Below are 19,009 nucleotides of genomic sequence, written 5' to 3' on the forward strand. Positions count from 1 at the left end.
CGCAGGGTCCTCATGAGAGGGAGACAAGAAGGTCAAAGGTAGAAGAAGGAGATGGGACGACAGAAGCAGAGGTCGGAGTGAAGTGCCTTGAGGACAGAGGAAGGGCCCCAGCCGGGCGTGGCAGGCAACCTCTAGGAGCTGAAAAGGACAAGGAAACAGGCTCTGCCCTGGAGCCTCCGGGAGGAGCACAGCCCTGCCAACACCGTGACTTTGGCCGTGACCCATTTGGGGTTCCAGCCCCCAGAATTGTAAGAGAAAACCTCTGGGTTGTTTTAAGCCACTAAGTTTGTGGTCATTTGTTACCGCGGCAACAGGAAACTGATATGGCCCCCGCTGCTCTAGCCTTGGAACTCAGGGTTTCTGAGGGCTCTGTTACCGCACTCGTCGGTGGCCTGGGCGTGGTGGGCGTGTGCAGGTCTCCCAACGTGCCTGCGGCCCTTCCACAGCCTTCTCTGCTAGTGGAGGCTCCCCGCCCCCTCCCCAAAGCCGTGGGCGGTATCTTGGACCTGGTAGGCTCTTAGTGACGCTGCTCACATGCAAACAAATCTGTCTTTATTTCCAGTTACAGCAACTGAGAGGAACAGGCTTTGACATCAGTAACTGCTGGTTTCTGCAGACCCGTGGCCTGACCGCAGCGCTGGAATCCCTGTGGCCAGCTGAGCGCCGGGCAGAGGTGGGGGCAGCAACACAGCCGGCTGCAGCAGAGGGACGCCACCCCTCCTGCTGGGCAGCAGGCAGCTCTGACGGTCCATCACAGCCAGAAAGAGGCCCAGGGAAATCCAAGGTGACCAGATCCCAGCCCAGTGGGCAACAGACAGGGGAGGATGTCTCCGTGGGGCCCCACTCTGGTCTACTCATGGCATCCCCATCTGCCTGGGGGTATTCCCGCTTTCTGTGCTCGGCTAGAAGCAAGCACCTGAGCACAGCTGTAGGCAGCTTCAGCTCAGAAGATCCAGCCCAACTCCTGCACTTTGTGGCAGGAGAAATGTTGAGCCAGAGAGGGAAAGTGACTTGCCCAAAGTCACACAGCAATTTCATGAGTCTCAACATAAACTTAAAGATTCCTTTCCAGTGCCATCTCCAGGACACTGGTGATCTGGGTGCGTGAGTCTGGCCTCCGGGTGACAGGACCTCAGGGCAGCCTGGGCAGGTGCCAGGAGCTGGCACAGCCTCACTTGAGATTGTGCTGGCTCTCACGGTGCCGCCGCAGGTCCACCTTGCGCTGGAAGCCCTTGGTACACAGCTCACAGCTGAAGGGCTTGAAGCCCGTGTGCTTGCGGCTGTGCGTGATGAGGTTGGAGCTCTGGCTAAAGGCCTTCCCGCACACCTGGCACTTGTGTGGTTTCTCACCTGTGGGGGTGGGGGCGGGGACAGCACAGCAAGGGCAGGGTCAGGGCATCCTCGCCACCCTGCTGCCCCTGCCCTGCCAGAATCCGATCTCTAGAACTTCACCCTCTGGCAGTGGTGGCTTCCGCTTTGTAGCTAGACCCCACCCCCAGCCTCAGCGAGGCCTCTGACACATCTCTCAGTGAGTGACAGGGTGACCAGAGGCAGCGTCCAGGCCCCCCGACCCTGGCTGTGTCTGGGCCCTGGGTGGGCTGGGCCCGGGGACGCAGGTGGGCGGTCGCTCACCGGTGTGGATGTAGGTGTGCTTCTTCATGTCCGACTTCTGGTGGAAGCGCTTGCCGCAGAACTGGCAGGGGTAGGGCCGCGTGTCCGAGTGGATGAGCAGGTGGGTGCTCAGGGTGGACGAGCGCTTGAAGGCCTTGCCGCACATGCGGCACTGGAAGCTGCGCTCCTGCCGGAGGAAACGAGGCCCTGGGGGGTCAGGTGCAGGCGGGGCCTCACGCCCCGGGAGTGCCAAGCTGGGCGCAGGACTGGACCCGGCCGGGATCCCCTGAGGAACAGGACACTCTGTTGGGGTGGCCTCAAGGACAGGGACCTCCGCCCAATTCCTGCCTCTGGGGCGGGACTGGGAGCCTAACTGGCCTCCTGTGGGATTTTTCCTTGTAACTTTCACACTTGTCCTACTCAAGATAAGCCTCAGTGTATGTTTGCTGAGTGGCTGGTGGTCCAACCGACCTGAGAGTTTTTCAGGGCTCACGTTTCATGAGCATTCACCCAGACTGAGCTCCTCGAGGTGGGGGATGCTTATGAGCACGGAGGTTTAGTTAAGAGTCTCAACCGTTGAGGCTCAATTCTGGCTTCTGCCTCGCAGTAGCCACATGCTTTCAGGCAAGTCATTTGACCTCCCTGAGACTCAGTTTCCTCATCCATACACTGGGACAGCAATAGTGATGACCTCAAAGTGCTGCTGGAGGCCTGCAGGTGGACGCCCGGGCCAGCGCTGGCACGTGGTGGAGCCCTCCAGCCCCGGCTGTCGTGCGCATTCCCTGCCTGGCCCACCCACTTGCGCGTTTGTGTTTTCACCCAGGTGCTGGTCACCCATGTCAGTTTCAGGTGCTCTCCCTAGAAGGGGTCCCAGCCTTACGTGGGGCTGAGGAGGATGAGATGAATCTTTAAACCTAACTCCAAGATTCTAAGGACCAAGGGCCTCAAAGCTGAAGACACCTGTCCTGGCCACCCAGGGGACAGGATCGTTTCTGACAGTCACAGACATATCACTGCCCCCGAAATCCCACCAGGGCAAGAGCCTCTTCCAGTTGTACGTGAAGCCAACTCGGTCGATCAGAGACCCAAGTGTGTTAAGGGCAGGTGTTGGAGACCCAGACTTAGGGAGGCAGGTCATAGGGGACCCCCCCATCCATGTCACCCTCAGGGGAAGGGGGAGAGACCCGCCACAGCCCCCGGGCTCCCTGAGGGAAGCACAGAGCAGGAGTGGGGCTTGGGGTCCGGTGCCCAGCCAGCTGCCCACCTGGGAGTGGACGTGCGTGTGCTGCTCCAAGCTCACAGCGTGACCAAAGGTTTTGCCACAGATGTCACATGCGAAGGGCCGGGTCCCGCTGTGGGAGCGGCGTACGTGCACTTCGAGCCCGTGAGGGGTGGAGAACACCTGGGAGCAGGGACAGAGTATAAGGCCACTGGAGGCTGCAGGGAGGGAGGCAGGCCTGGGGGCCACGGCCCCCTCTGTGCCCAGCTCCTGCCAAGGATGAGCGTACAAGGGAAGAGGCACTGGACCCGCTAGTTCTGCTGCTCATCTGCTGTGTGTCCTGGGGAGGTCCCCTGCCCTCTCTGTGGCTGTTTCCTGTCTATATAGTGGGAGCTGAGAGAGGGGATCTGGAAGGCTCCTCCGTGCCCATCAAGCAGCTGAATAGCCTAGTGGTTAAAGGCTGGGCATTGGCCAGAGTCAGGTTTGAATGCTGGTTCTGATGTTTACTTGCTGTATGATCTTGGGAAAGTGACTCAACCTTTCTGAACCTTAGCCCGTCATCTGCCTCCCAGGACTCATGCCTGTCAAATGCCCAGCACTGGGTCGGGCTGCTGAGGAGGAACATTCTGAATCCTTGATCCCACCAGGGTCCGGAGCCCCCAGAGCCACCTGTGTGCTGGGGAGGGGTGCAGAGCGGGGCGCATGCCCCTCGTCCGCCGGCTGCTCACCTTGTTGCACTTGACACAGTGGTATGCCTCCATGCCCGGGGAGTAGCGGAGGGTAAAGTCCAAGGAGGGCTCGGCGCTGGGCACCAGGGGGCTGCCGTACAGGCTAACGGAGCGCTCCAGGAAGGCTGACTGCATGGTGGAGGGGGCCTGCCGGTAGCTGTGGCCATAGGACGAGGCCAGGGTGTCCCAGGAGATGCTGGGCTTGTAGAACGGGGGTGAGTCAGAGAGTGGCGAGTCCCCATCCTGGGGTCGGGACATCACAGTGGGGACCTCTGTGGAGACAGGCACACATGCCTGGTGACTCATTTAAAAATAGGGCACCCTCTCCCCATCATCCTCCATCACCCACCACGACCTTGGTGACCGCATGCTGCAGGTTTCAGTGCGTAACCCCAGATATTTACTGCAGGGGCATCTGCGGCTCTTCAGGTTTCCAGCCCAGAAACACATCCACCCCCACCCCAGGGTGCCCACCTCACCCGGCACATGGGCCTGCCCAGCTGCCCAGCTCTGACCTCCCCCCAGCAGACACCCTCCTCCGGGGATCAGCTCCTGGTCTGGGAGCTCAAAGCAGAAGTCAGAGAGCCCGGGTTGCATCCGGGTGACTTTGTGGGTTCTCCCCAACTCTGCAGGCCCAAGGGACCCTGCTACAGGAGTCCATTTATCCACCCTCCCCCTGGCACTTGCTGGCTGGGAGTGGCTGGGGGTCCCGGGCTGCTACCTGGTGCTGAGGTCCTGGCCAAGCTCTGGTCCTGCTCCAGCGCCGGCTCCTGTTTGAGGCTGGGCCAGTCCAGACACTGGCTTGGGAATAGGGTGCTGAGGACGGGGCCGCTGCCCAGGACCTGGTCCCGGGCCTCTGCGGGGAGACAAGACCATCAGAGTCACAAGCCGCAGCTTCTGAGGAGCCCCGAGGGGGCAGGGGCCCTCCCTTCCTAGGAGGGGGAGGACCCAGAGAGGGACCCCCTTGCTGCTGCTCCAGCTGCTCACGTTCGGGGGCTCTGCCCAGGGTCAGGGACGAGAGGGAGGCCAGGAGGAGACCCTGAGAGCTGTTGGACCGGTCTGGGTGTTTCCGAGCACCCCAACCCCAGCCCTAGACTGGACCTCCAGTTAGGCCCCGCATGTCGGTAACAGAGCACTCGCTCCAGTCCAGTCTCTCACCACCCTAAGGCATCCGGAGACACAAGTGCATCATTCATTCATGCGTTCATTCAGCCAGCACTGACGGAGCCCTGCTTCCCGTCTTGGGAGAGGATGCTGGCAGATGTTGGCAGATGCTGCTGCCTCCCCCCCACACCGAGCAGAGAGCCCCTGGCGGCAGCAGGGCCCAGCCTGGGCTCCGACTCACCAGGCGGGAGAGCGGGAGGCCAGAGCGGGCCATCCTCCCGCACGCGGGGCTGGTGGTAGGTGTGGGCCTTCTTGCTCTTCACCAGGAAGGAGCGCGGCATTTCAGCGTGCACCCTACACCTACGAGGGGAGACAGAGGAGCAGTTAGGAGGGGCAAGAGAACAACACCTCTCCGTATTTGAGAGCCTGAGATCAAACACCACCTGCACTGGGTTGAAGAGTGCCCCCCGCCCAAGGTTCATGTCTACCGGCAACCTGCGAGCGTGACCTTATTGGAGGAAATAGAGTCTTTTTGCAGATGTAATCAAGCTAAGGTGAAGTCATACTGGGCTAGAGTGGGCCCTAAATCCAGTGGGACTTGTGTCCTTATAGGAAGAAGGAAACCTGGACACAGAGACACAGACACACACAGGAGAACGCCATGTGACCACAGAGGCAAGGAGACGGGAGCGTTGCTTCTGGAAGCCGAGGAACGCCCGGGCTTGCTGGCAGTGGCATGAAACAGACGCTCCCTTGGAGCTGCAGAAGGAGCCGACACCTTGATTTTGGACTTCTAGACCCCAGAACTACGAGAGAATATATTTCTGTTGTTTCTAAGCCACCCCGCTTGTGCTACTTTGTTACGGCAGCTACAAATCCTACCTGCTCACTGCTACCTCACTGGGAAGCTAATACGCTCACCCTCTGGACAACCACAGGGACACCCGCTCCCACCGGCATGGCCTGAGTTGCACTGGAGCAGAGAGGGTAGGGCAGGGGCAGGGGTCCCCACATGTGGCACACTGTGGACCCCACTTGTAGAAAAGCTGCATTTAAGTCCCAGTGGAATCACTTTCCGAAGCCGCAGAAAGAGGCGATGTGTGCCCAGGTTTTATAATCCGAGGCTCATGGGTTAGAATCTCAGCTCCCCTGCTGTGCGATCTGGGGCAGACACTTAACCTCTCTGGGCCTATTTTGTCTTCTGTAAGGTGGGACGTCCAGGACTGCAGTGCTGATGAGCGCATCATATGTGCTCAGTGCCTGTCACGGGGCCTGGCAGAGAGGCTGCAGCAGGCAAGGGCGCCTCCACTGAAAATCCGTGTTGTCCAGCAAGCTGGGAGCGGCTGCAGCCAGAGTAGAACTGCACCTCGGCCCCAGCCCCAGCCTAGCGTCTGGTCCCCAGAAGGAGGGGCCCAAGGACCCCCTATTCCACTGCACCTGGAGGCCGGAGGTTTTGTGGACAAAGGAAGAGGCAAAGGTGCGCCAACTCCAGGAGCTGAGCAGTGGGCAGTCCAGCCCACCATGCCACTGAGCCTGCTGGTCAGAGGGGCAGGGGAAGAAATCAAGGACCACATCGGTCAAGGGACCTGCCCATGGCCCCAGGTCTGGGGGAGGAGGAGTGGCAGAGCTGGACCACCTGACTACCCTGGGACTCCTGGCTTCCTCTGCAAACCCTCTGGAGTAGAGAGCCTCTCCTGGCCCCAGAATGGTTCACCTCCTTGCACCCAGCCTGTGACGTTCTCCCGAGGACTCCCGGGGACAGAGAGCCTCTGCCTATGGTCCTCTGTCCTTCTACCCGCCGTGTTGTGCCCAAGCAGAAGCTCAGAAGAAATATTCAGCCAAGGCCAGTCCCATTCCTGAGGCCTCGGAGGAGTCCCAGCCCCACCCACCCTGCAGGGGCGATAGGGCTAAGAGGAGGCGGGAAATGGATCACAGCCCCTCTGAACAACAGGGAGGGCGAGTGATAAGGCCCTGGCCCAGGAGCAGACTGGGAGGTGGGAGATTAGAAAAGGCAGCTTGGAACTCAGCCTTCCGGGCAAGGGCTGGGGACTCACCCCTTCCCCAAGGGGATGACCAAGCCCAGGGAGAAGAGGGACGCGGACAGGGCCCAGTGCTGCTTACCCCCTGGCCAGAGCCCCCCCCGGGGGGACATCAAGAGTTTGGGCTGTGGTGGCTCTGCCCAGGGGACAAGCCCAGGCCGGGCTCCTGCTTGCTGCAAGGCTGCCTGGGGCCCATAACCCAACCTTGTGGGATCACTGGGAGCAATAAGGACCCTTATTTCTCATCAACACGTGTGTCAGGTGCTCAGCATGGTGCCTGGGCCCCGCCAGGGCGGCGATATCTCTGCCCACGGGAGGAGCAGCTTCAGGAGGGCAGCGCTGCTGGTCCCGGCACCCACCCCACAGCAGGTGCACTCAAAGGACAGCACGAGCCCTAGACCTGGCCCCCCAGCAGCCCCCAGGAAGCCAGGAACACGCCCCAGACCCGAGGCTCTCTCAGCTCTAAAATAAGGAGGTGGGGGAGGTTGAAGGCCTCGGGGGTCCCTTCCTGCTGTCAGATTCTCGGCTCTCTGAACAAAGGCTCGGGCTGGGGGCTGCTGGTCTCCCCACTCGCCGGGCAGCCACGGCCTTATCTCCCAGGGACATGTCTTCCTCCTCCTGCCCACCCCCCCCTGGGCTCCCCACACCCCCTTCCTTCCCCCTTCTAACTCTTCTTCACCTCAGGAAACCCCTTGGGGAGGCCAGACCCTGGGTGGAGGGGAGTGGACCCCCCATGAGCGAGGGGAGGGCTGAGGGCACTGGGTTCCCCTTGCACTTTGTTTTTGGGGGGTCTCTTAGGGCAGGGCCATGGTCTGCCTATCAAAAGGCGTTTGCACACTGCATGAGGAAATCGGCTAGAACCAAAGGTTTGCACTAAGGCCCCTGCTGGGGCGGCAGGAAGTGCCTCTATGGCAGGTCTGGGCAGCCTTTACCCTTCCGTCCTGCGTGGCCGGAGCTGAGCCCCACTCAGTCTCCCGGCTCACAGATGAGGAGCGGGGCCTTCGAGGCTGGCCCAGGACCCCGGGCCCCAAGCTGCTGGCTGTCAGGCCCCCAGGTGGGTGTTTATTCAGTGCCGAATAGCCAAGCGCTGGGCAGTGGCCGTCATTTCCCAGCCGGGCCACTGAGCTGATGTGCTAAGCAGGACCCTGGGGCAGTGGAGAAAGCTGCCTGCTGTGCCCTTTGTCATCAAGTCCCACACCGGGGCCAGGGAAACAGTGTCTTCCCGGGTTGCAGGCGGGAAAACCGAGGAACGAGGCCTGCAGCACAGAGAGGAGGCTGGATGCTGGCGGTGGGGGCCGGGGGGGTGGGGCGGGAATCACACTGCTGTCATCCCCCCCCACAGCGGCTCCTGAAGAGCCCTGGGTAGGGGGCAGGTGAGGAACGGGCTCCCCTTCGGGAAGCTCTGGCCTTCCGTTGGGTTCAAAGCCCCAGGAGATCACAGGTCAACGGACTCGACCCGAGGACAGCACCACTACAAGGACACTTTCTAGTGTTCACTAGCACAGGCCGAGCACTTCTCACTTACACAAGGAGCAAGGGGGTCCCAGTTTCGGGAGCTCCCCAGCTGGAGGAAGGTGATTCTCTGGCCTGTTCCAGTGATCGTCCCCAAGCCCCACTCTCCCCATCCTGCCTCCCCCAGGCCCTCTCCCCTAAGCCGGGAAGTGACCACGGCACAGCCAGCGCAAAGCCCTCAGGCCCACGGTGGGGCCCAATGGACCCAACGAACTTCCTTTTGGCTCCTGTTAGGCGAGTCTGGGAAAAAAAAAAAAAACAGGAACCAATCACCTATACTGTAGTTAATTAACAACCACTCGGTTTTGATTCACACGAACTCCGCTCTGAGAAAGAGCTGAGAGCAGAGATTATGAAAGAAGCTCAGGATTTCTTCATAAAGCAGAGGCCTTGATGCTATCGGAGCTCCGGAAGGAGGCCCACTGTTAACATCTCCCTGCAAACCCTGATCCCGATAGGGGGTCCCCTGACCCTGAGTCAGAATCTCAGTCAGGGCCGGTGGACGGGGACAGCCCTGCATGGCAGGCCCGGCACCTGCTGCCAGCGGGAGGCAGGTCAGCCGGCCTGGGGGTTTCGTGTGAGGAGGGAGCTCCTCGTGTCCCCCATAGGGTCGAGTCTGATTAGAGTCCTTCGGCTTGTGGCCATGTCAGCTGCCAACCTGGGGCTTGGTTTTCCTATCTCTCAAAAGGGACGGTTGGGCTAAGAGATTTCTAAACTTCCCTTTCGCTCTAAAATCCTGCGTACGATTCGTTGATCTTCGGCGAGGGACTGACCCACCTTGACTAAAGTAGTCGTCACTTGGGTTCCCTTTTCGGGAGGATTGGGTAAGACGGTTGAGACCCTTTCGACTTCCTTTCCATGTAAAGACTTCTGGGGAAACAACAAAACTTTTCTATACAGGAGTCGGGGAAAAGGAACCCAGGTGATTTTAGGGGGCACAGCAGAAAACAGTTACTTTTATTTGCTATTTAGTTATTCTCAAATGTCTCCGCCACAGTTCAGAGACTGCAATGTCAAAAGTGAGTAAATCCACTTCTGGGTCTAGACCCCAAGGCACTGCACACCATGCTCACAGCAGCATTATTCAGCGCAGCCAAAAGGCGGAAGCAGCCCGAGTGCCATGACAGACGAACGCCAGAGCAAATGTGCTGCGTACATGCAGTGGGATACTGTTCCACCTTGAACAGGAAATTCTGACACATGCTACAACAGGGATGAGCCTTGAGGACATTACGCTCAGTGAAATAAGCCGGTCACAGAGGACAAACACTGTGTGATTCCATATATGAGCACCTAGAGGAGGCAAATTCATAGAGACTGAAATAGATTAGAGGTACCAGAGGCTGCGGGAAGGGGATGGGAGAGTTATTGTTTAATAGATGTGAAGTTTCGGTTTTACATGAAGCAGTTCGGCGGATGGATGGTGGTGATGGTTGCACAACAATGTGAATACACTTAATATCACTGAACCGTATGCTTAACATGGTTAAAATAGTAAATTTTATGTTATGTGTATTCGATCACAATAAAAACAAAAGCGAGCAAATGCAACACTGTCTGCGTATCTCTGTATCAGAGAATAAAGCAGCTCCCATTGGTTTGAATGCCTGAAAAGACACAAACAAAAAGCCTGCCTCTAGCCTAAGAGGGGAAAAGTTTTCTGTTGTTCCCGCCAAGGGTCTAGAATGTTGTGTCACCGAGGGTGAAGAATCACATGTGATTGGGCTACTTTCCTGTGGGTGATCTGGGGTGATCCGGTCCCAGAGCCTTTGAAAATCCTTGTGCTCTCCAACAGAACTCCTCACCCACCCCACCCTGCCCTCCTGAAAGCTTCAGGAAAATTATCTGCACTGACTTTGAGTGAGTCTATTCAGGTTCAATCAAACCTGAACCTGGCACAGGTCTCTGACGTTCCCCAAGAACTTTCTGGGGACCCCAAAATCTGAGAGTTAGAAAGTTAGGCGAGTTGCACATCTGCTTGTCCAGAGAATTCCTTCTGCAACATCTCTGAGAACCAGACTCTCACCACTTCGCTAGACTTGGAAATATCCTACCCGTTGCCTAAGAAACATGCAGGTGGTCAGGTGCAGCTTGGCTAGCTTCCAATATCAGCTATCTAATGCCAGGCCCACCTCCAGAAATTGCAGTTAATTTGCCCCCAAAGATCTTATGACAGCTGTGAACTTTCTCCCCAGAAAAATGCACACAGGCACACAGCCACGGTCATTCTGTGGACTCCCCTTCGCAAGTCGTATGTTAGAATGATCCTCTCTCCCCAGACCCCCAGAGACTCAAACCTGGCTTTTTCTCCAAAAATAGGCAGAAAAGGCTACCGACAGTCCCAGGGAAAGGAGAGACGAGACCGCATCTCCCCATCAGTCCTGTTGGTCCTGGAAGCTGGGGACCACCTTGTCCTCTCCCCTGGGCAGGCTCTGGAGGGGAGGGCACCTGACTCTCCAAGTCCTGGGAACTTTCGTGAAGGATGCCTGGGCTCGGGACCTTCCCACAGCCTGTTACTGTCTCCTTGAGTCACAGGCTCAGGCACCTGGAAATGTGCCGCCCTGTGCACTGGCCAGGTCCCTGGGAGAGCTGGGTATAGGGACGGCTTCGTGCAAGTAGGTGATGTCTGTCAGCCTCAAATCAAGTTTTGAAGAGGGTGGTGGGACGCACAATTGCTAGCCAAGCCCGGCAGACAAGCCTGCCCGCTCACCACCTCTCCTCCCCTGGCTGGAGGGATGAAAGCTACACCCTGCAGAGGAGGCTTCCCAGCCCACCTTAGCCTTCCTATAAGGCAGAAGGAACTAGGTAACCTGCTTGTTGAACATGCAAATTCAAAAAGAAAAGCACAGAAACGCATTCTCCAGCACTCACCTGCCGGAGCTGTTCTCTTCCCGAGCCCTGTGGAGCGTCCCGGGGTGGGGACCGCAAAGCCTCTCTTGGGACCGGTCCTCACTCTGTCAACTTCACGACTCTCTGCACAAATAGATACTTCTCCTTTTTTTTTCTCTCTCTCTCTCTCTCTGTGTATGTGTGTTTTTCCTCTTCTGTTCCCCTCCCTGATTTTCAATCTGATTATTTGTGTCAAAATCTGGCGGTGAAGCAGCAGCCAATGGCAGAGCGTGAGCGCGGCCGTATTTGCTTATCAAAACTTTCCAGGGCTCAAGACTCTGAATTCTCATTTCTAACCCTCCACTCTTGGAGCAGCACTGCTTCTCTCCGGAAATTCTGAGTAGCATCTGGATGACAAGAAACGAATGGCCAAATGGTTAAATTTAGAAAATTAAAATTAAAATAAAGCATTTACTTATAAAACCTGATTTTGCATAAAGTCATAACTTTTTCCTTCTTTTTTCCTTTCTTTTTTCTTTCTTCTTTCCCATCTTCCTTCCTCCTTCTCTTCCTCCTTCCTTTCTTTCTCGCCCTCTCCCTCCTTCTCTCCCTCCCCAAGTTCAGCGTCCCAAGGCTTATGAGAGCCAGGGGCACTGGGACCCGAAGCCCATGACTGCAGGCCACACTCACAGAAGCCCCTCTTGTCACGGCGGAGGGCAAGTTCCAGAAGAAACGTCACATTCACATTTCCCCACCCCCACAGGACCACTGCACGGGGGCTGCGGAGGTGCGGTGGGGCCCTGAGACCCTCAGCCTGCCGGAGCCCACGTACAGATTGAACGCTGAGTCCCAGGGCCCGCGTGTGCTGCCATCTGGTGGCAGCCGAAGAGATGGGGCAGCCAGTGGGGGCCTCAGGGGGTCCGGATGCCCAGGGAGAAAGCTTGGCACCCCACCGGGGCATTTCATCCCATTTGGCTCCGAGCCCCATCCCCTGGCTCCCCACCCTCTTCGTCCTCTGCTCCACTCCTGCTTCCTCCCACCTCCTCCCACTTATGGGATGACTGATTTATTTCAGGAGGTTTTGCATAAGACGAGGACTCCACAAAACAGAGCACTGTTAGGCTGATTTGCATGCTCTTCCAGCCCCAGCCGGGAGAGATTATATTTCCCTCATAAAGAAAACAAGTTTGGCGACAGGAAGCCCGGACTTAAACTGCAAGTCCAAGGTTCGTAGGGAAGAGAAAGGGGTGTTTCAGGTGAGGTCTGTCTGCTGGGCCCAGCCCCGGAGCCCCAGCTGGGAGGCCACCGCCGGCCGGCCATGGGGTCACCCAGGCCCGAGTGCTGGGCTGCAGGTCCCCACCGCAGGCCAGGGACAAGCAGACAACTGCTTGGGGCCCTCGGTCTCTCTTCTTGGGGGACGGGGATTTGGGGAAATACCGTGAGTGTTCTTTGGATGTTGCACATTGCCAACAATGAACTGGAACTGTTTGCCATTATGCAGGAAACTTTAAAAAGTCTCCCTACCTCAACAAGTCCCCAACTGCTTCGTGTTCTCACTTCATTATAAACACATACCTGCGTTTTGCTGTCATAAACCAGTGTGTCATCCTTCCACTGAATGTTATTTTAAGTACTTCCTAAATTCTTTTGCTGGCTCTGTTAACATCTGCAGTGGGTTCACAGCGTCTCATGGTTTACCTTAGCAATGCTTCCTCCACTCGGGGCGTGTCACCGTCCGGGTGTTTTCTAACATAAAGCTGCCATCTCAGGCACGCACGGCTCACCTGCAACTCTAAGGCTGTGATCCACGTTAGGGTCCTCACCCTCCTCCTTGAGTGACGGACTCAGGGATGCTCCTCCCAGACCAGGGTCCCGGCCTGGAGGTGACGGCAGAGCTAGCAGGGTCCCCACTGTGGGAGAGCAGCGGCCAGGCACTGGGCCCAGGGACACTGACCGAGCCCAGAGCCCCCCCAGCATCACCCAAGCCCACGTAGCACTGAAGCCCCGCAGCCTCCGTGTCCCCTGCAGGGCCAACACCACTGCCCCTCGTGGGCAGCCCTGGAGTCAGCACCTTCATTTAGTCTCTCCCGGGGGCTAAATCACCTCCGCATCCCCATGCCCATTCATTCATTCATTCATTTGTTCCACAGTTACCATTGGGTACCTGTCACGTGTCTGTCCACCTTCCCTCCTCCCTCCCTCTCTTACCTATTACACGTTTATCGAGTGCCTACACCTACCAGGTGCTGGAGTTTCAAACAAGAACCAGATAGGAGCCTTCACATGCTCCTTCCTGGTCTAGTGGGTGGGACAGAACAACCTGAAATTTACAATTTGGGGTGACAAATGCTGTAATGTGAACATGGTATGCAAAGGAAGCACGGGGCATTGGGAAACAGACCCTGACTTGGAAGGTCAGTGAAGGAAGTGATGTTTAAGCTGACGCTCAGGCTGAGCTAGTTGGGAGAAGAAATGTACGAAAGAGCATCTCAAAAGAGGAACAGCATGTGCTAAGAGCTGGGGGCCAGACCTCAGGGAACCGACAGCAGCCAGGTTCAGTAAGGGGAGAGTGTGGAGCCTGGAAGAAGGAGAGGGAAGGATAGGACATTCCAGAGATGAGCCTAGAGAGAAAGAACAAACAAGAACAGGAAGATTCCGCCCGGTTTAAAAACCTCCAATAATTTCCCTCTACCTTTAGGACAAAAATCTCAGCTTCAGCGATTGGTACTCCATGGCTTTCACAGTGTTGGTTCTTTCAAACAATGGCACTTTTTCAGATGCAAGTTGCAGATACCCAATTTAAACTCATTTAATAACAACAACAAAACAATTAGTTCATGTCACTGAAAACTGTCAGCTTCTGACATGGTTGGGTCCAGATGCTCAAATGACATTATCTGAAATCCCACTCATTCCTGCCCCAGGACATTTGCACTTGCTGTCCCCCCTGCCTGGATGCCCTGACTCCCAGATCCCCCCATGTCCTGCTCCTTCTCGTCATCCAGCTCTTAGCTGAAACATCACCTCTGCACAGAGACCTCCTTGACCATCAACTAAAGTAGGAGTTCCTCACCCCAATCACTTTCTAGTCTACCACCTTCCCTTTTTTCTTCTTAGCATTCATAATTATCTGAAAATATCTTGCTTGTCTATCTACCTTTTATCTATTTTTTGCTCTGACTTCCCATAAGGAACGTAAGCACTGCAAGAGCAGGGGTCGTGTGTTCCTGGCTCATGGCTGATCTCCAACACTGAGAACAGTGTACGGGAGACACTAACGATATATTCACAGAATTAATGAGCGAATCAATGAATGAATGACTCTCTCTCTCCATCTCTTGGCTTTGCTGTTCTCTGTGCTGGCTTCATCCTCAGGCTGAGGTCTCCACCGACATGATCAGGCTACATGTAGGAGCCTAGAAACTCCAGTGGAAAGACAGCCCCTTTCTCTATAGCTTCAGCAAGAGTCCTAGGGTTGGCTCTGATTGGCCCAGCCTCATCACAGGCACATCCCAGCACCAATCATCACAGCCAGGGGGCGGGATAAGGGCCTCTCATTGGCCAGGGCTGGCAGACCTTCCTGCCCAAACCACAGGGACTAAGACAATGCAGGAGGGATGGGTTTGGGTGGGGACGGCCGTTGTCACCACACAGAACAGGGCCAGGAAGGTGTTTGGGGCTGTAGCTTCTACCTTCCGCCTTCTAACTGTCCTGTCATTGTCACCTGAATATGCTATGTTCTTTTGTGGGAGACCAAATCCCAAGTCTGGCCTTTGCCCCTCCTGTCACCCATCTGGAATATTCTTTCTCTTCAGTCTCCTCCTTCGCAGCCCACTTCAACTCTCAACTCCTCCAGGAAGACTTCCTGGACTCCCCACAATCCATGGGCTCACCTGTGGCCTGAAGGACTCAGCCCACCCATGACAACCCTCAGGTTCTTGTCTTGCTTGGTTGCTAGTGGGGACTTGCTTGCCTCTCCGTGAGACCAGCAGCTCCTTGAGAGTGGGAAGGTTGTAGGGTCCTCTCTCAGCAGGCAACGGGCATGGGCCAAGCCTTGGTCACCGGTGGCCTGAAGGACCATAATCCAGGCTAAATACATGGGAACCACCATTGCCAAGGGCCAGGCAGTGGGCAGAGCCCTCTACAGAGACAGCTCAGGCAAGTGCAGGTGGGCTCAGAAAGCTGAGGGGTGGGAGGATGCATGACCTGTGCCCGTGGGCACCAGGACCACGGCACACATGGCATTGGCTGTGTGATCTTGGGTACCTTTCTGGCCTGGGCTCAGAATGCCCACAGAATGCAACAATCGTGAGCTGAGCCCACCAGCCCCAGGGAGGAAAGACCCAGTGGTCCCTGCCCTCTGGGGGCTCCCAGAGAGCCAGCTGGGCACTGGGACCCATCTCCTCTGTGCACATCTTGGTGCCAGAAAAGTGCCTACTTGCTCTGTCCCACTGCGAGCGTGAGGGGTGGACCACAGTGGGCAGCAGGCAGAGAAGTGAAAACATCCACTCAGGCACTGGGGGATTGTGGAACGCTTTCCAAGCCCAGGCTCCTTGCCAGGGGCTGCAGGCAGCCGAGGTGCGGGAGCCCCACTTGCCTCCGCATTCAGGTGCTGCCACTCGGGCTGCCACTGCCCTTCCGACTCCCAGCCCTGCTGCCCAGGAGCCCCGCTCCTCAGGGGAAGCAATTCACCTTGTTGCCACACGGGGGCACTCCTGCCTCCTTTTCCTCTAACAGAAACCAGTCTGAAAACAGTGAAAATAACCCTCTATCTACAGATACATGCTGTTTAAATTACAAGCGTGATGTATGATCAGAGTAGAAATAAGAAAATAAAAGAATATGCTGCTCCATCCCATCCCCAACATTAACTTTTTTTTTAGAGACAGTGCCTCATTATATCACCAGGCTGGTCTTGAACTCCTGGCTCAAGCAATCCTCCCACCTCAGCCTCCTGAGTAGTTGGAACTACAGGCGCACCACCATGCCGGGCTTCAACACTTGTGATGTATACTTTTTCAGTTTCTCTCTCCTCTCTCTCCCTCCCTCTCTCTCTCTTCCCCCTCCTCTCTGTCTCCCTCCACCTCCCCCTCACTCTTACGTGTGTGTCTAATGTTTCCCAATGCAAATTAATCTTCACTGAGCCTTTGCTTTGAGTAACCACACAGATGACGTCTCCCAGGCTGTGGGCGCAACCCTCCAATCCTCCTGCCACCAGGAACCCCACATGGGGATGGGCAATATTCTGGTAGGAGACCATGGCATGAGGTTCTGGGGGGCTTGAGGTGGCCAGTTTGCCTCAGAGGGGCGTGGCAGGAGAGAGGGGCACAGGGAAGCTGAGTGGGGGTCGGACACTGGGCACAAGTGGGGCAGAGGTGGGGCACAGGTGGGGCACAGGCAAGCAGCAGCCAGCCCTGCCCTCCCGTCTGCACTCCTGCCTGACACAGACCCACTCTGGGCTTAGGAAATAACAGGATGATCGATCACAAAGTCTGCCCACTCCTCCCCAGCCATGACTTCTCAGCGGGATCCTCTTCAGAGAGTCTCCATCAGTTTTCCTCAAGCAAAAGCAAAACCCTCGGCCTGCAGCTGCAGGCTTGTCCTGAAGCTCGGTGCTCTGGGTGGGAGGCCAGGGTGTGGGTTTCAGCCAGTGGAGGGCGGGTCTGCACTCCTCTGAGCCTGTCAGAGCACCAGGGGCCTTCGCCCGCCAGGGCCCCGCACGACGCCCTCTGCAAGGTGCTGCCAGGCCCCCCTGCACGACACCCTCTGCAAGGTGCCGAGCTCTGCTCAGGATGCGGCATCTCACTACTTAGGGCCCGGTGAGCCGCCTGGGGCAGAGAAGTCCAGAGCCGCTGGACTCAGCCTTGGTCCAGGAAGGGGCCACTTGGCACATACACGTCACAGCTTGAGCAAACAGGGCAGGGGCACCAAGGCCTTCCTGCAGTGGGTAAAACAACCTGAGGTTGTTTCAGAAGGGGAAACTGAGGCCAGGACTGGGACCCCAGCTTCCTAGCTCCTGTTCAAAGGCCTTCGTAGTAGCAACCATTGTTTATCACCTCCAGTCCAGCCATCTCATTTTACAGAACACAAATCCCCAGCGGCAGTTAACAGGGCAAGTAATGGCTAACGCTCCAGAGTCGGGCAGGTGAAAGGGAAGCCTCATTCTCATGGTCACACCTGGGGCTGCAGCCCAATTTTGATGCACACCAGCTGCACGACCAGCTCACTCAGCCTCCCCAGGCCTCAGACTTTCCATCTGTAAAATGGGGCTTCCATCAGCATTGTTGTAGGTAGCCAATGAGACAATACAGGCAAAAACATTTTATAGCTTCTAAAATGTTTAAATGTGTGAGCTATTATTTCTCAGCAGAAATATTCAGCAGCTGACTACAGAACTCTGCCCCTTCCCTCTGTAATTGGACAGTCAAGCGCAGCCTTAGCTGCTGGGGGAAACAGCAGGGCAGTGCCAGCCTGATTCCGGTCAGGTGGGCTGTGCTAATTTACATGGCAGGTCGATTATAAATGACACACCTGACACTTGGTTACTGCTCCACAAACTTCCGATGACGTCAACCTTCGAGGTCTCTCTGGAGACTCACAGAAACCCCACTCTCAGGCTGCAGAGCTGGAGGAGGAACAAATGAAAGTGTTTTGAACATTTTCCCTGGGCCAGATGGGGTGGAGGGACTTTACGAGTCTCTTCTCTTAGTCCTCGGGACCATTTTGCCACTTGGAATTAGTGACCGTTATGATAGGAGGCCAAGAACCAACCCCCAGGCACGACTGGCATCATGGCCAAGTCCACACAGCCGTAAGTGGGGGTGACCTGCCTGACCCGCTAGTGCAGGGTCCTCCTGCCCCTGCTACGCTGTGCAGTGGGTGGATGCCAGTCTGTGCTCTTCCCAACAAGCTGTGCGTGTCCATTAGCCGGCATCAGAGGGTGAAAATCTCGCCGTGGGCCCTCACCTCCCCAGTCAAGTCCCTTGAGTAGCACCCCAGCAGGTGCCTCGGCCTGCGCAGTTTCAGCAAGCAGAGGAGTTGCCGTGGCTGCCTCGTGGAAAGAGGCCCTGTCTCCCCCAAATTTCGGCTTGGGACACAGCTTCACTCTCCAGTCCCAGGAAGCAAAGCCTCAAAGGAACAGGTGAAGAAGCGAGGGGTCCTACGGGAAGACTTCAGGACAATGCAAACCCCTTTGCAGAGGACTAGAAATAAAAACCCATCTGCGGAAGAGCCCTCTCTGTTCCCGCCTGAGCCTGGGGCTCTCCCTAAGATGTGCTGGAAGGCAGGAGGCCAGGCCAAGGGGTGGAGCCAACAGAGAGTCTTCCTGCAGCCAGGATGTGCACCCAGTTTACATCTATTTTGCCTTCAGTGATTTTCTCAAGGGTCTTATTAGAACTCCCCTGAAGGATGGGCATCGTTCTCCTGCCACTTCTTACCAACCCGTGCGAGTGCAGAGAGGTCCCCTTAGCCTCGATGTAGATGCTGGGGCGACTAGTCCTGTGACCACAGACCAACATCCTTGAAAGTGGTCTGTTAACACGTTTCTGCAGGATGAATGGTTTGCGGTTTTAAGAGGACACTTGTAATCTCATTTGGAAAGGAGGAGAGAGTCCTTTACAAACCATCCCTCCCAGATCCAGCCATCTCACTTCTGAGTGTAGACCCAAAAGCACTGAAAGCAGGAAGTCGGAGAGATTTGCACACCCGTGTTCACAGCAGCGCTGCTCGCCACAGCCAGAAGACAGAAGCAACCCGAGTGTCCGCGACAGACGGAGGCATGCACAGCACGTGTGCCGCTCACACAGCAGAATATTGTTCAGCCTTAGAAGGGAAGGAAATTCCTGATACAACACAGATGAACCTTGAGGACATATGCTCAGAGAAATCAGCCAATCACAAAAAGATGAACATGGAGTGATTCCATTTATGTGAGTTACCTACAGCAGTCAATGGGGAGCTAGTGTTAA

General features: G+C 56.5%; 1 protein-coding gene across 2 annotated transcripts; it reads right to left on the reverse strand.

The window, feature by feature from the left end:
• Positions 1-541: 541 nt before the first annotated feature.
• Positions 542-11,227, reverse strand: GFI1B (growth factor independent 1B transcriptional repressor). 2 transcript variants are annotated; one of them, XM_045563671.1, is made up of 7 exons: positions 11,085-11,227; positions 4,904-5,022; positions 4,280-4,414; positions 3,559-3,830; positions 2,876-3,013; positions 1,633-1,798; positions 542-1,350 (listed from the first exon to the last, which is right to left on the reverse strand). In XM_045563671.1, exons 2-7 carry the CDS (start codon positions 5,001-5,003, stop codon positions 1,172-1,174), a joined length of 990 nt encoding a protein of 329 aa, XP_045419627.1. In that variant the 5' UTR covers positions 5,004-5,022; positions 11,085-11,227; the 3' UTR covers positions 542-1,171. The 2 variants fall into 2 exon arrangements, with proteins under 2 accessions (XP_045419627.1, XP_045419626.1); XM_045563670.1 differs by having other exon boundaries at positions 1,633-1,897; positions 11,085-11,208.
• Positions 11,228-19,009: the final 7,782 nt, after the last annotated feature.

The sequence above is a fragment of the Lemur catta genome, chromosome 10 (genome assembly GCF_020740605.2).
Source record: "Lemur catta isolate mLemCat1 chromosome 10, mLemCat1.pri, whole genome shotgun sequence".
In the NCBI taxonomy this organism is placed as follows: domain Eukaryota; kingdom Metazoa; phylum Chordata; class Mammalia; order Primates; family Lemuridae; genus Lemur; species Lemur catta.

What these genes read in the sequence shown, in the direction of transcription:
- GFI1B (XM_045563670.1), bottom strand. Translation starts at nt 5,003, where the DNA reads ATGCCGCGCTCCTTCCTGGTGAAGAGCAAGAAGGCCCACACCTACCAC. An exon ending in GCCTCCCGCTCTCCCGCCTG is followed by an intron (nt 4,415 to 4,903) that starts GTGAGTCGGAGC and finishes GTCTCCCCGCAG; the next exon opens with AGGCCCGGGACCAGGTCCTG. An exon ending in ACTGTGTCAAGTGCAACAAG is followed by an intron (nt 3,014 to 3,558) that starts GTGAGCAGCCGG and finishes CCCTGCTCCCAG; the next exon opens with GTGTTCTCCACCCCTCACGG.